Genomic DNA, 15,807 nt, shown 5'->3' with positions numbered 1-15,807 from the left:
GTCCAAAACCAAATAAATACGATGTTGGGTACATAAACTTTCACTCGGAATAACTTTACAATCTTTGTAATTAAAAAGCAAATCATCTTACAGAAAACAAAGCAGCGGACGCAAATCAACGGCGATCTAATATCACTTTTCCTATTATGTACATGAAGAAGAAAAAACTAGAAAAAAAACAAGTTGTTGGCATTGGAAAGTTGCAATCCTGAAAGAATTATGGAGTCAGAAAAAGAATATCTGCTGCTGCGCTCAGTTCGAGTACTAATCATAAAAATAACCCGAATCAATGAGCTGTGAAGATTTAGCAATAGATTTCATTTCATCACAACTTGGTTAAGGATCTTGTTACTTGTTAGTGCCATTGAAAAGGAAATCGAATAATAGCATTGAAATATGCTAAGGATTATGCCTTTTCTGATAGATTTCAGAATGAGAATCTATCTGTAGCACAAAGACAAGAACATTATGATCACTTAGCAGTCAAAGCAATGAAAACAGCTTCAGTAATAACATGAGTCCTCTTTGTAACGCCCAGTCCCAATAAATGATTAATGTAAACCTTCCCTTCCTTCACTGTCGCCGAAGTAGCAAGGCGATGCAAAGGTCAAATAAATCTTTCTGTAACAGTTGCAGTATTCGAATCATCAAAGCACTCCAGAATTCTAGCAGAGGGTGTGCCTGCAACTACTAACTTAGTTGGTGACAGAAGCTCCATGCCATCTCCCAAAAGAAGGGAGCCTGTAACTTGTACAACTCTTACATCCTCTGTTTTGATATCAATCTTGAAGAGATAGCCACCAGCTGTGTGTACGACAAGAAGATAGCCATTTTGGTGGTATACAATCCCATTAAAAATCACACGAAGAAGTGCTCCCATATATTCTACCAGAAACATCAAAACAAATCACAACGGTATCAAAGTCCTGGCATTTAGAGAGCCAAAAATCGATATGCTATGTCTTACCTTCAAGCAGAAACATCAACAGGGAACCGGAATTATATCCAATTGCTTTTGTAATGCAAATTCAATTGCAGAGTTCCAAACAACCTAGAGAGACATCTATCTAATTTATTTTAAAAAAAAAACTTCAAGAAAAAAGGACAATTGGATAGGAACTCTATCTATTATAATTGGAAATATCAACAAAAAGATAGAGAGATCAGTAATCACAAATCAGCTACTGAGATGCTTCAATTTGTAGAAACTCAAGCACAACAAACAATTCTCAGACCATCCATAAAGATCATGCCTTCCAATCATCAAAAACAGCATGGGATCGCATTTATGCGAAATTTCTTCCACAAAAAACACCCATCCGTGCACATAACCATGACAGAAAGGACAAATGCAGTCTTGTGAACTAGGTTTAAATCCAACTCCAAAACTTACAGGTAAAAAAAAAAACACTCTTTAATGTCGATAGCAAGCTCCAGTAATCGAGATCGGAAAAGGCATCCATTAACAGGAAAGATGTAAATCAACCAACAGCAAACATTTGCAACCTTCCACTTGTCGCGAGAGAGAGAGAGAGAATGGGATTGTTTGGGCATCTACCAAAAGCTGCGATCTATCAACTTCTAGATCCCAAACAGATCAAGATCTGGCGTCGGCGAATGGTTCTTCCCTGTAGTTGGGCTCGACGTCGGCTACTTGTCAAGCATGTCACCGATGGGATGACGTGCGGTGGAGGATGCTTTTGTCGAAGGAGCCGAAGAAGTCGTTGGAGCGGAGAAGCGAAGAAGACGTTGGAGCGGAGCCGAAGAAGACGTTGGAGGGATGAGGGCGTTGCTGACAAAGAGGTTGGAGCGGAGAAGGCCGGACTTGAGGGCGACGGAGTGGAGCTGCTCGCCGGAGCGAATTCTCTCCGGAGCTGCTTTCCGGAGCGAAGTCGAACAAGAACGAAGGAGTCGAAGAAGACTATCGTGCAATGAAGCCAAACAGCACGACGAGATCGAAGCTTTTATTCTGATGAATTTATAACACGCTCAATACGAGCGGTTTCTAATTCACGCAGAACAGCCCCCATAATACACGCCTAATGCATCCAATGGTTCCTTTTGTTCCGCTCAAAATTACCCAAACAATCAAATTTAGTAAATACAGGTAATTGTTTTAAATTACACTCCTAATTTAGGCAACCAAACAGCCCCTTAGTAAATACTTCGATGGTAATGATCTCACTACAATGAAATTTCTTGATTTATATTTGGATAATTATGTATGCACAAAAGCTTTTGGGGATCACTGCAAGGGAATATGGGATATTCAGCTCTAGACATTTGCAATAAATGGTGTATGGTCATTTGCATTCTTGAACTCAAACGACAACAACTGATGTTACCAGTTTTCATAACAAAGACTATGACATTTCTCCAAATAAAACAAAAGTTGTAAAAGGAATGATAGACTCGGCAGATTGATTGTTTGACAAATTTAGTAGTAGTGCTAATTTATATGCATCCATAAGAGCTTCAACTGATGAATAATTTCCTTCCAGGAACTTGAACAGGGAAACAAATCTGGTCTTCGAGAGGTATGATGTATTCAATACTTATTTTACACTAGATTTTTGTAATGAGATGGAAAACATGTTTTTCTTTTGAAATAAACATTAATTCATCAAGAGATTAGGTATCTTGTGATGTGATTTAAACCATGTTTTGCTATTTTATATGGAGTCCTAAAGAAGGCTTGAAAAATCACTTGAAGGTGATGATACATCGGGAAGCTATCAAGCTTTCACCTTTGTCTACCGCAGTCATCTACCACAGGTCACTTGATGGCTCTGAATCAAAGACTGGATATGTAAGATTGTCGACATTTTCACAGGTACTGATTTTGGACCTTCTATAGTATAGTATTCTTCATCCTTCATATGCATTAAGTGGCGTTTATCTGCAATCATTGTGGCAAAAATAGCAGACTTGATCACCATATTTGAATTTCTGTCTCATATCATTGCTGCTGTGAATGAGTTGAACACTTAAGTTGTATTACAGTTGTCACATTCTGAAATGAGCTGTTTTCATGAACAACCCCCTTTATTCCATACAAATTTTCTTAATTATCAGTTGGGAGAGAGTGAATTATCAATGCTGGCAGTAGAATCTAGATTGAAGATAAAACTGTTGCACCTCAATTAACTTAGTCCAAAATTTCTGCCATACCCTGTTCGTTTTGGGTGCCACTGATATATTTGGGCTGATTTAGCATTGGGTGATCGAAGCAATCTCATAAATTGCAACCTTGAGCCCAAAGGAAGGACAGAGCTTTGCAAACTGATGGGAACACATTCTTGACACAATTAAACCTTTTTTAGGCCTTCATTGTCGAAGACTTCATGTCTAGAACAGTTTAGTAAACAGTTTTGTTTTTTCGTTGTCATATTAATGTCGATGAAACCTCTTGATATGCATTTATTTCATATTGAGATATTGATTTCATCAATGGAAATCTTAATCAGACGGCTGCTGTTGACATGGAGAATGCAATCCAAGCAATGGAAGACCAGGGTGTCCAGTCTTACATACTTGATTTACGGAATAATCCAGTAAAGTCATTTATTACTATTCTCATTCATTTAATTTCTTCAGGCGGACCTAAATGTTTGATAATTATAAATATTTTTTTCTAAATGTACAGGGAGGTTTAGTGAAAGCAGGACTGGATGTTGCACAAATATGGTTAGATGGGGATGAAACTTTGGTGAACACAATTGATAGGGAAGGAAATATGTTACCTATCAATATGGTCAATGGTCATGCTTTAACACGTGACCCACTTGTTGTGATTGTAAGTTTTTATTCTCCCTTCTTAATTTCAAACAATCAAATGACTTGCCTGCTGTTTTTGACCGTTGATGATGGGGCGGTCTACTGTTTTCTAGAAATAATGCAGTTTTGCGTGCAAGACTTTTTTTCCCAGAAAACTAGAACAAGACCGTTTTCATTCAATCAGCATATCTCAGCCACAATATTTATACCCCTGAATTCATTTCGTTTGATTTTATGCAATTTAGTTAACAAATAGTTTTAATAGAATTTTGAAGCAGAGGATGCCAGCTGCTAAGTGATCGTAAAAAAGAATTTTGGTTCTAATATTTAATAAAAAAGCTGATGTTCATTATTGTGTTAATTAGAAGAATAAAAGTTGTGAGTCATACAATAAAATTATGGAAGTAATGGAACATTTGGCTTAGAAACTTTACATCATTTTTTGAGAACCAATTTGGTTTTATGCTAGAGAGATCTCCTATAGAAGCGATTTATATGATGAAACAATTAATGGAGAATCTTGAAGGAGTATGATCAAGATCATATGAATTGATTTGGTATTTTTTAAGGTAGAAAGATGTGTCAAAGATATGTTGATATTATTAATTCTATGAATGATGGAGAATTGATAGTGTTATAACTGAAAGCGCAGCAGCTAAGCTATTTCTCCACTACAACAAATCATTTCATATTCTGCCATGTCAGCCATTATGCCTGCCACAGCCTTTTTTATTCTCTTGCAGCCAATCGCAGGACCTGGAGTACAACTACCTAAGGGCATTGTAGGAACTTCATTTTCATGTTATTCCTATTATATATATACACCTTACTGTACATGTATTACATAATATAGAAATCAGATTTATTCTTGCTCCGTTTCATCGTTACTGTTGTTATCTGTTATCTTCTACCTCTTATTCAATTTTTCTCATCACAGGATTCAACATGGTATTAGAGCAATCAGCCTAACAGCCACATCCTTGTCTATGAACTTCATGGATTCTTCCATCCTAAAGCTCAGTGATCCTTCTATTCCTTCTCAACTGAAATTCCTGGAGTCGAGTATTAAGAATATCGTACATACCCAGCTCTTTGTCGACAACTATCCACTGTGATGGTCTCAAATTCTTAAACTTTTTATAGCAAATGGATTAGATGGATACCTAGATGGCTCGACATCCTTCCTAGTTCCTGATCTTGTCTCCGATATAGGTCAAAATTCCTCGAATCCATAATATACCCTAGCACACTCCAGGATCTATATTGGAAGAATTACATTTGTTTTAACCATTTAAATAGAGTTTATCAATGAACAAATAAAAAAATATGATTACATTTTTATCTTGTTCAGGTCTCATATTATAGGATTTTTATCCTTTCTTAAAAACATATAAAATCACATAATGAGCACATAACTCAGTAAGTATTTAAAATCTTACAACTGAAATCCATGCAAGATAAAAGTAAACAATATGCTATAAATCATATAAGAAAATATATGCATTAATATATATATATATATATATACATATATGTATATATATATATATATATATATACATATATATATATATATATACATATATTTATTATTTGTATCAATTTATCTTTCTATAGTTCATCACATCTCAATCTATTATATTATCAGTCACAATATCAATATCAGTCAACAATATTAATGCTAGTAATAATATTAATATCATGATCAATAATCTTAAATAATGTTAATGACAATAAACAATATTAGTGATAGTCATAATATCAGTACAATATTCATAGCAGTGTTAGTATCAGCATTAAAATATTTAATGAGTGTATCTTAAGGATACATTGCTCCTGCACTTATGACTCCCAATCAACCACCTCTTATAACTCCCAATCAATGTACTCCTTATAACTTACTTTGAATTATGTGAATTAGTCGCTCGACTCCTTGTAACTCCCAATCAATATCCAATTTCTTATGACACCCAATCAGTGAATAACGTGGATTAGGGCTGTCAAAAGCATGTTTCGGGTCGGGCTCGAGTCAAACCCGAATATAACCCGACAATTTTTAACCAGAGCCAAACCCATTCCATTTTTGCAGATGGGTCGGTTTTTTAGATTTGAACTCGACCCACTTCTGATCTGGGTCAACCTGAACCTGACCCTCTTCTTTTTTGCTTTACTTAAATTATTTTTATTTAATTCTATTTATTTAAACCTAAATCGAATTAAGGTAAGATTTACATCAATCAATTTAAAATAAACCAAACTTAATTTAGTTTGGGCAATATGGTTTATTATTTTTTGGAAATAACATTTAATTATTTCATAACAATCTTCTAAAACCCTCTTAAATCATTTAAAAATAGGTCAAATCAGTTTGATTTAGGGTTTTCAGGTCAACCCGAACTCGACCTAGTTTTACAAATTGGTCGAAATGCCTAACCCGAACCTGACCCAATTCGGGTTCAGGTTGCTTGAACCAAATTTTTTTGGGTCAGGTTCATGTCAGATTTTCGGGTCATGTCAAATATTGACTCCCCTAACATGGATCAATAGGGTATCACGTGGAGTTATCATATCATGTATGTGGTATCATTCAATACTTCATTTAAAATGTAATGAAATTATGTCAAAACATTTAAAATGATCACAATTATAATATATCCAAACTTGTATGGTGAAAGCTTGTGAAATCAAGTGATAATGCATTTTTGACAGATTTAAGAGAAATAAAATTCATAGAAATCAAAATCATTGAAAATAGAAGTAAGAGCTTAATTTTCTTACAATGAATTGAACAAAATCTATAACAAATATGATTCAAAGTTTTTTCTCTCTTCTCTATCTTCTTTCTCTCTTTCGATTTCTTCCTGACCAAGCAATCAAGTGAAGGAGTCAGTGGGGTAAAGCAAGGATATATATATATATATTTCCATGTCCTAATGTCACAGCGCACACCAGATTAGCGCCAAAGTGCTCTATTTCAGAGTGTTTGGTTGTCGTTGCTACCCATGGCTTCGTTCTTATTCATTTAATAACTTTTCTACTTAATCCATGACATGTATTTTTCTTGGATACCCTTCTTTGCAAAAAGGCTATTGCTGCTTTAATCCGGCTACCAATCAAACTTTCATTTCCAGATATGTTATATTTGATGAATTCACTATCGTTTCCTCCATTCCCTCTCATACAACAATTCCACCACTCGCAACGTACTCCTAACTCTTCCTCTTCCCCTAACTTCTATTACGCCTCTCCCTACAACTCCTGCTCCACCATTTCATACCTCATCTTCTTCCCACTCCACTCGTCCATCCACTTCTTTAAATCTTTCTTCCAGCATCTCATAGATTCACAATTCCCCTTCCACTTTACATTCTTTAACTCTGCACCTCCCTACTCCATTTCATCTCTAATTCTTCCTCGACATCCCCTGCTTACTCAGTTTCAGATTGGCCCCCTCAAACCTCGCCAAATTCTTGATCTTAATCACACCATATCCAACACTCCAACCAGCTTCAGCTCTGCTATTAAACATCTTTGAACGGAGAAAGTCACTATCTAATGAATTTCATGCTTTACAGTCACATGGCCCTTGGACACTTGTGCCTCGTTCCGACCAAAATGTCATCGGCAATAAATAGATGTTCAAAATTAAATGCCATTCTAATGGATCCATTGCTACATATAAAGCAACTTCTTGTATAAGGCTATAAACAAGAATATGTTATTGATTATTTGGAAACCTTTAGCCTAGTTGCCATACACCTGTTTCTTGCTGTCGCCCTTCACTTCAGTTGGCCCAATTTATAGTTGGATATTGCAAATGCCTTCCTACATGGAAAATTTCATGAGACTGTGTATATGGCTCAACATGATTATGTCTATTTATTACACAAGGTGTTTTATGGTATGAAACAAGCTCCCAATAATGGTTTGCTACACTTTCTTCATACTTGCAGCAATAAGGCTTCCAAATCATCAAGACGTCAAAGTTTATATTCTTATTTACGTTAATGATATTTTAGTAATAGGTAATGATCAATCTACCATTTCAACTGTCCTAAAGCACCTCAATTCTCGCTTCAACTTCTACAACTTAGGCACTATCTCCTGCTTCCTTGGTTTTGTTTGTTTGCACTTATCACAACAATCGTACATTACAAACCTCCTCAAGACTGCTGGAATGACTAACTAGCTTGTAAGTCCTTGTCAAATCCTCTGCCTGCCAAATCTTCCCCATCAGCTGTTCCGCAAGCTGCCTTCGCCAATCCAGCCCTATTTCACCAACTTGCTCGCTCTCTTTAGTACCTAACCACAACTTGCCTAGACATTGCCTTTGCTGTCAACAAACTCTGTCAAAATATGCACAATCCCATGGATTACCATTTTCAGTCCCTTAAACGAATTCTTCGTTATTTAAGGTCATTGTTACTCATGGACTCCTTCAAAAAGGTGACCTTCAGCTCCTGCCTACTCCGATGCTGACTAGGCTGGTGACAACTTGGACCAGAGGTCTAGCTACCAGTGGTTTTTGCATCTTCCTTTGGGCTGAATCTACTATCTTGGTGTGTTAAAAAAATAGATGGTTGTTGCCCGTTCCTCTACGGAAGAGGATTATCGTTCTCTAGCTGCTACCACCACTGAATTAATCTAGCTTCATCGCTTATGTCAAAACTATTCGATTTCTTTGGACACTCCCCCACTCTTCTGTGATAACATCTCCACCATGTCCTTTGCAACAAATCACGTCTTCCATGCTCGAATGAAACACATTAAGATTGATCACCACTTTATTAGAGAATGCATTAATTCTAAATCAGTGGTTGTTCACCATGTGTGTTCTCAAGATCAGCCAGATGATATCCTCACCAAATCTCTACTAACACCATGGTCTTCAAATCGCCAATACAAGTTGACTATTTTACCAACCCTCAAATTCAGGGGAGGTGAAAGCGCAACCAACTAAGCCATTTGTCTACTACAACAAATCATTTCATATTCTGCCATGTCATCCATTATGCCTGCTACAACCGTTTGCATTCTCTTGCAGCCAATCGCAACACCTAGAGTACAACTACCCAAGGGCATTATAGGAACTTCCTTTTCATATATATATATATATACACTTTATTATACATGTATTACATAATATAGTAATCACATTTTTCCTTGCTCTATTTCATCGTTAATATTGTTCTTTGTTATCTTCTAACTCTTGTTCATTTTGCTCATCACGGGATTAAAAAATAAGTAATGTAGTATTTTAATAGTTTTCAATTATCATAGATTTACATCAACGATCAACATTGAGTCCATGTCTTTTTATATTGGTTACGGAAACATTATAAATGATATTGAAAGTGATGGGTCTTAATTTATGCTTTTATAGATAATATAGTTCTAATTTATGTGACATCTAGTAAAATTAGTGGCAACATAGAATTATGAAGGAAACATTAAGAAGATGGAGGCTTTTGAATTAATTGGGCAAAGATTGATATTAAATTTGCTATTAAAAATCATCATTCAATATCATTAAAATGTATGGTGATACTTAGGTTTGATAAATTTAAATATATTTGATTTGTTATATAAAAGGAAAATCGGTTGTGTAAATGAAGATATAACTCCTAAAGTTAAAACTCGATAGTTAAAATGGAGAAGTACCTTAAGAGCTTTGTTTGATAAGAGGCTATCATAAAGACTTAGAAAGGTAAGTTTTACAAAATCAAAATTGGGCTGGTGATATTGTACGGATCAAAATTTTGGGTTATAGAAAAAGACATTGATATGAAGTTGTGTAGTATAATGAGATTATTTATATGGATGTGTGAAAATTTTGAAAAAATAAATTAAATAATAATTGTATTAGAGGAAATGTTAAAGATGAGACGGTTGAAAATAGATTTAGGCGATATAAATATATATAGCAAATGATAAGAAATATGCCCGTTAGTTTAGCTTATAAAATTACAGTTAGAGGATTAGGAAGGAACATGGATTAAACTAAAAGTTATGTAAATTAAAAGTTACTCAAAATTTATGAAGAATAAGCCTAAACATTCGGATAACATTAAGTAAGAATGTTCATGAGGATTTGAAATGCTTATCCAAATTAGTGGGGAGTGGACTAATGATGACGTTGAATCCCCATAGACCTGAATTTGACCAAGTTTTCACCTTTTGTTGTAATCTTCTTTAATGGAGTTGACTAGCTCGTGGAGAAAACGGAACATCTTTGTCATCATGATCCTTATCCCAACTATTTGGGTAGTCTTGACATACACCTTTTAATCTGCTCTGTTCAAAGGGGGTGGTAATACTGTAGCTCTTTGAGTTTTAGGAAAATTGGACGCTGTATAAGATAAGTGGACATGAATGAAGATCTGGTTATTATGGTTAAATCTAGTTAGAAAAAATATGAAGGGCTTATCATTTTCTGTAGAGAAGTGATTTCTATGGTTGTTGATGATCTGGTTGGACAAAAAATGTAGAAGCATGAACTAAGCTAGTTGCTGCAGAATGGAGGGTACATATAAAAAGCAGCCTAGCATATATTAAGGATGGAAAAATGGAAATGGAAAAAATGAGCGATATTTTAAGCATTTAAAACAAAGAGAAACTACACTAATAAATATTTGTCGTGATATTGATGTATAAGGAGATAAGTGGAAGAAGGGAATTCTAGGAACTGCAATTAGTAGTTACCTGGCCTTATGACAGATTTTTTAAACTCATGGTGCCTTGAGAACCAATGGAAAAATGGATAATTTGGAGAAGGAGCTGGTAATTTTTGCCGACATTAAAATTGTTATTTTCTTATATTAAGAAAGGAATGTCGTAAAGTTTATTCTTAAAAAATCTGTACCGATGGAAGCTTGATAAGTGAATACTGGAGCTCAATTCTTGAATTATTATCCAACAGTTTAGGCTTTGTTCAAGAATGGAATCGAAATGGAAATGAAGACAATTGAATTGAAACTTGTTTTGCCTCACTTTTTTGGTTGGGTAGAAAACTTGTGAATGAATATATATATATATATATATATATATATTCATACGTATGTATACATAGATAGAGATCTGAGAAAGTAATTCTTTATTTCTTGTGACTAGGGGGCATTTCCATTCTTCACCAAGATTGGGTAGGCATTATCAATAGAAAAACGTATTTATTGACATTTCTCAAGTAAAGGAAATACATTTATGAAGTAAAATACATTTTTATTCCTCCAAGTTCCCTCCTGCGATGCATAATCCAAAGTTCATTAGAATTAGAGCAGTTTGTTTGGCAAGAAGATATCAGAAGCATTAAAACTTGTACTCCATTATGTTTGGAAAGTTTGGATATCCTTTCCGCTTTCCTTCTTGGACAGTTTTGTGACTAAAATGTGAGCTTGTACTCAGTTTCAACTTCATAGCCAACATTACACCTACACTGAATCACTTCCATAACTTCGACGAATAAATATTTCTTCTCTTATCCTTTTACTGTTAACAGGTAAATGAAGGAAGTGCAAGTGCAAGTGAGATCCTAGCAGGGGCATTACATGACAATGGCCGAGCTGTTCTTGTAGGAAATAAAACATTTGGTAAAGGAAAAATCCAGGTAATTTCTAGTCTGAACCAGAACATCTTTCTCTCAAAAAAATAACTGCCCACTTTCTTTGTATAGCTTGCATAAAGTCGGAACATTCTACCTCATTAGTACTCTTTTGTTGTTTGATGCTCCACTATTGTGAATCCTCAGTCTCGTCTTTTTCTGAATAACCAAGTTGGTTATTTTCAGAAAATTTATCTTCTGAAGTTCAATATAGGCATTAGAAATCTTCCTTCCACAACTGACTGCTTTTATTTGCAAACGCTGCAGAGTGTGACTGAGCTCCATGACGGTTCTGCCCTATTCATTACAGTTGCCAAATACTTATCTCCAGCTCTCCATGAGATTGATAAGGTTGGCATAACACCTGACGTACAATGCATTCCTGATATGTTCACTGCATCTAAGGCTTGGACTTCAGGGGTTAAGAGCTCAGCATCATCTTCCCTTGAGGCAGATTCTTGTATCATAGTGGCTGAGCATGAATTGGAGGTCCAGAGATCAAAGGGTACTGCATCCTAATTTAAGAGATCCCTGAGAGGCATTGTATATATTAGAAAGAATTTTTACATTTGTTGTAAAATTGATAAATGTAGGCAGGAGTCTTCCTAATAGATATGTAATTTGAACTTTAAAGTGATAATGGAAAGCATAAATCTAGAGAGAGAGAGAGAGAGAGAGAGAGAGAGAGATCTATGTGAAAATGAAAATAAAAGTTTAGCCTATTATTGGATTCAAATTTGTCTGTGTATGATATCCAATCTTATTAGGAGGCAAAGTCTGAGGTTGATTGGGAACCTATTTGAGAATGGAGAGATAGAAGCTTATTAGAGAAAGTTTTTAAAGAAATGCTCAAGAGGCTAAAAAAATCTCTCTCAATTCAAAAGATCCAAAGGACTTCTTTTCACCTTTTATTTTTGGAGATATAAGGGCTATAAGAAAGACTCTATCATAAAAGAATAAAAAATATATTGACTTAAATGATACTTGTTATAGACTATCTTAGACACATGTAGCCTTCTGATTGGTTGAAGAGAATGATGTTGAATGACTTGTGATGGCCTATCTTTTGAGGTGAGTTTAGTAGTGTTAAGTAGATACACACGAGTATGCTTGGGAAAGTCTAGTGGTGAATGCAAGACATTGGGGATTATGATTGATGAGCTTGATGGGGTTGCTGGCGACCTATGTTGAAGACCTCAGCTCATATTGTCGTGACCATATGATCTAAAAGTTGCGAGAAAGGAGATATCTAGATCAGATGGTCACGACAAGATGAGTTAAGGGCTCCATGAGTAAGTGATTTTCTATAGTTAAGCATGGTGAGCATGAGTGAGGATACGCACTCTAAAGAAGAGTGGGTGATCATGGCAATTGACTTCTTATATGGCGGGTGTTGACCTGTGTACTTAAGAAGCTTGATTTTCCCACATTAGAGGAGGCCTCCTTTGATAGGCCTACACAAGTAGCGTTTGTTAATCATTTTGGCGAGTTCACCTATGTGATCTATTAGAGTTAAGTTCCTTCAACGGACTCATGAACTACTTGTAAAGTTATATTTGAGTATACATATAATTCCATGATTCACTTGACTCTTTAATGGGCAAGTGAATAAAAGGACAAGTGAATAAAGATAGTGAGTATTTAAAAAAAAGCTACCCAATAGAAATAAGAAGTAAATGTGAAATTACTGCCTTGTTTATTGTACTATCAAAAAATTGCTTTTAATTGATGTGACACAACCTTCTTCACAACATCTATAAATGGTGGCTCCACTATTGGAGTTCTTATACTTTTTGAATTCTCTAAGGAACACTACACGAACTACGAGCATCATATAGATTAGATTTGTAAGTATTCATAAGAAATGAAATTAAGCAACTTAGCTCGAGCAATTGTCAAGCTAGTGAAGAAGTCAGCATTCCATCAAGGAAAAGCTGATGAATTTGAGGAGGCACTCAATGCCTCCTTAAGCATGCAAGGGAGGCTGTATGAGGTGGAAAGAATATCCAAGGGTCTTCTGAGCCTATTGTCACCCCTCATTCAAAATAAACCAAGGCTTAGCCTAGGTGGAGACTGAGGCCACTGTCCCGCCATTGGAACTGTTATACCAATCATCATTGGCGGCGAAGTGAGATGTGATTAGAACGTGAACCTCTTTTATTATTTCAATGATGATGAGCCTCTGAGTTTGATGATAAGGCGAGTGTATCTGGGGCATCTTATTAATGTGACTCAAATTGAAGAGGTTGCCTCCACTAAGATCAGGGAGACCTTATTTGAAGTCGAGCATTTAGTACTCTCAACTACTAGAAGTAAGAAGGGCTATCTTAGACGCTAAAAGATGAATTTCCATAGGTATTAGGGCATTTGTGATGAGTGAGATGACGGTATGTGTCTCAATGAGTGAGCTCTTGGGAAACTCACCAAGCGAAGTTGAAGAGAGACACTCTCCATTAGCGCATCATGCTCATTTGATCACATCAGAGATGTGAATCGACTTCTCGCATTGCCTTTAAGTTTTTTAAATAGAGAATTTTCCACTTTTGATTCTTCGATGTTAATCACAAATGTACTACTTATGCAACAAGTTAGTGCCATCAAGCCCTTAGCCGTGGTGGAACTTAGTAGAGCTGGAAAGTAGGCTGAGGGAGCCCCTTAAGACTGAGGCTCAGCGGTGGTTAAGTATGAGGAGCATGAGTACAAGCCCTTGAATGAGCAGGCCTAGCCCTCGTTGTCCACTGGTCGCTCTTGCGACATCATCCCTCTATAAGGGTTAATAACACTTAAGGGGGTGGCAAGGAAACTTGGTGTCTTGGAGAAAATGATGAATCTCCAAAGCTTGGGTGGAGATGTGACCCAAGAGAAGATCATAGAGCTTAGGAAGTCACATCCTTAAAAGTAGAGATGAGTGCAGTGCAATCAAAATCAACCAAGTTTGATACACATGTATAGAGTAATTGTATCATTGTAAATTTCTAATTTTGCATGATTATTTGTTGTATATTTAACCATTTGGATTAAAACTTGTTGGAGGATAGTATAATGTATCTCTAGTATATTATACTATCTTGCATTTAATTAAATAAAATGAGTAGCTTATGGATGAAATTCTAAACACTTGGGTAATGATTAAACCCAAATGCTTGGAAATTCATTAACTTGTATCCTCTTAGATTTAGTTCACCGTGATTGTTGTGATTTGATTGTGTATTTACAAAGGTTAGTGACATTGATCTTCAAGCCTATTCAACATTAGGGACACTTAATAATTATTTAAATCAATTTATTTAAAATAAAAATAAAATTAAAAAATATAAAACAAATTTAAATAAAAAAATGAAATCATATAAAATTAATTTCAATTTAAATTAAAATTTAATATTATTTAATTAAACAATTAATTTTCTTAGCATAATTAATTAAATATAATAATAATAATAATAAAACTCATAACAATTTAATTAAAATTAAATAAAATTCAGAGTTTAATAATTTAAATTTAAATAAATTTTTTGAAAAAAATATATTAATAATTATTTAAAACTAATTAAAATTTAAAAAATTAATTAAAATTCCTAATTATTCAATAAAATTTTAATAAATTAAAAAAATCCAAACATAAAAAGATAAAATTAATTTGATAATTTGTTTAATTAAAATTTGTTTTTAATCAAATAAATTTGATAATTAATCTTAACTAAATAATTAAGTTTTTATGCTTAATGCCAAATTATTTTTGGAGAGCATTTTAGCATTGCATTTCAAAGCCTTTTAACACATTAAATCACCTTATAATCCTTTTATGTGGCGCTTGATTTCATTTGAAGAGCACACACATATTTTATTAAGTGATTCTAATAAAATGTATTGCCCTTGATTAAACAAAAATACCATACTGACCCTATACATCATGCTTACTTCCACTTAGAGGGTATGTGTATTGGATTGAAGGGTCTCTCTTTCTATCCCTAATGTTATAAATAAAATTCTTCTAAGACTTTATGTGATCATCTATCCTATATGGGGGATGATTGCATTTTATTTGCAGGCCTTCTAGGATATAAATTAGTAACCCCTACGCTTTGGGGTTAGTAACCTATAAATTCTTTATAATTAAATAAACATTTCCAATCATTAAAAATCTAAATAATAGAATTTAAACATATACAATGTAAACTTCAATTAAATTCCCCTTTTGGCCTTTAATAATAAATATTCTAAATACATGAAACTTAAATAGTAAATCCCTATAGGATATACCAAATCCACACTGCCTCTTTCACACACTTAGATAGTTTATTATGACAACCAACTCTATCTTAGGTTAGGTTGATAGTGTGGATTGATTGTCGAATGCTTTACTTGGACAGCACCCTTTATTTTTTTATTTATATTTTTGCAACTCTAGATGTCATACATTTTATTTTTTGTTA

At 34.6% G+C, this 15,807-nt stretch overlaps 1 protein-coding gene across 1 annotated transcript in view; it reads left to right on the top strand.

The window, feature by feature from the left end:
- LOC110110206 (carboxyl-terminal-processing peptidase 3, chloroplastic) overlaps positions 1 to 12,110 on the top strand; it is a 36,673-nt gene extending 24,563 nt beyond the window's left edge. Inside the window, exons 7-12 of the mRNA XM_020841586.2 lie at positions 2,502 to 2,537; positions 2,714 to 2,833; positions 3,468 to 3,554; positions 3,647 to 3,796; positions 11,273 to 11,380; positions 11,642 to 12,110. Coding sequence (XP_020697245.1) covers positions 2,502 to 2,537; positions 2,714 to 2,833; positions 3,468 to 3,554; positions 3,647 to 3,796; positions 11,273 to 11,380; positions 11,642 to 11,893 — 753 coding nt within the window. The 3' untranslated portion in view covers positions 11,894 to 12,110. The remainder of the gene's footprint in view (positions 1 to 2,501; positions 2,538 to 2,713; positions 2,834 to 3,467; positions 3,555 to 3,646; positions 3,797 to 11,272; positions 11,381 to 11,641) is intronic.
- The last annotated feature ends 3,697 nt before the right edge of the window (positions 12,111 to 15,807 follow it).

The sequence above is a fragment of the Dendrobium catenatum genome, unplaced genomic scaffold, assembly GCF_001605985.2.
Source record: "Dendrobium catenatum unplaced genomic scaffold, ASM160598v2 original_scaffold_109250, whole genome shotgun sequence".
Taxonomy (NCBI): domain Eukaryota; kingdom Viridiplantae; phylum Streptophyta; class Magnoliopsida; order Asparagales; family Orchidaceae; genus Dendrobium; species Dendrobium catenatum.
Note: the sequence above shows the minus strand (reverse complement) of the source record. Positions and strands in the feature narration are given on the sequence as shown.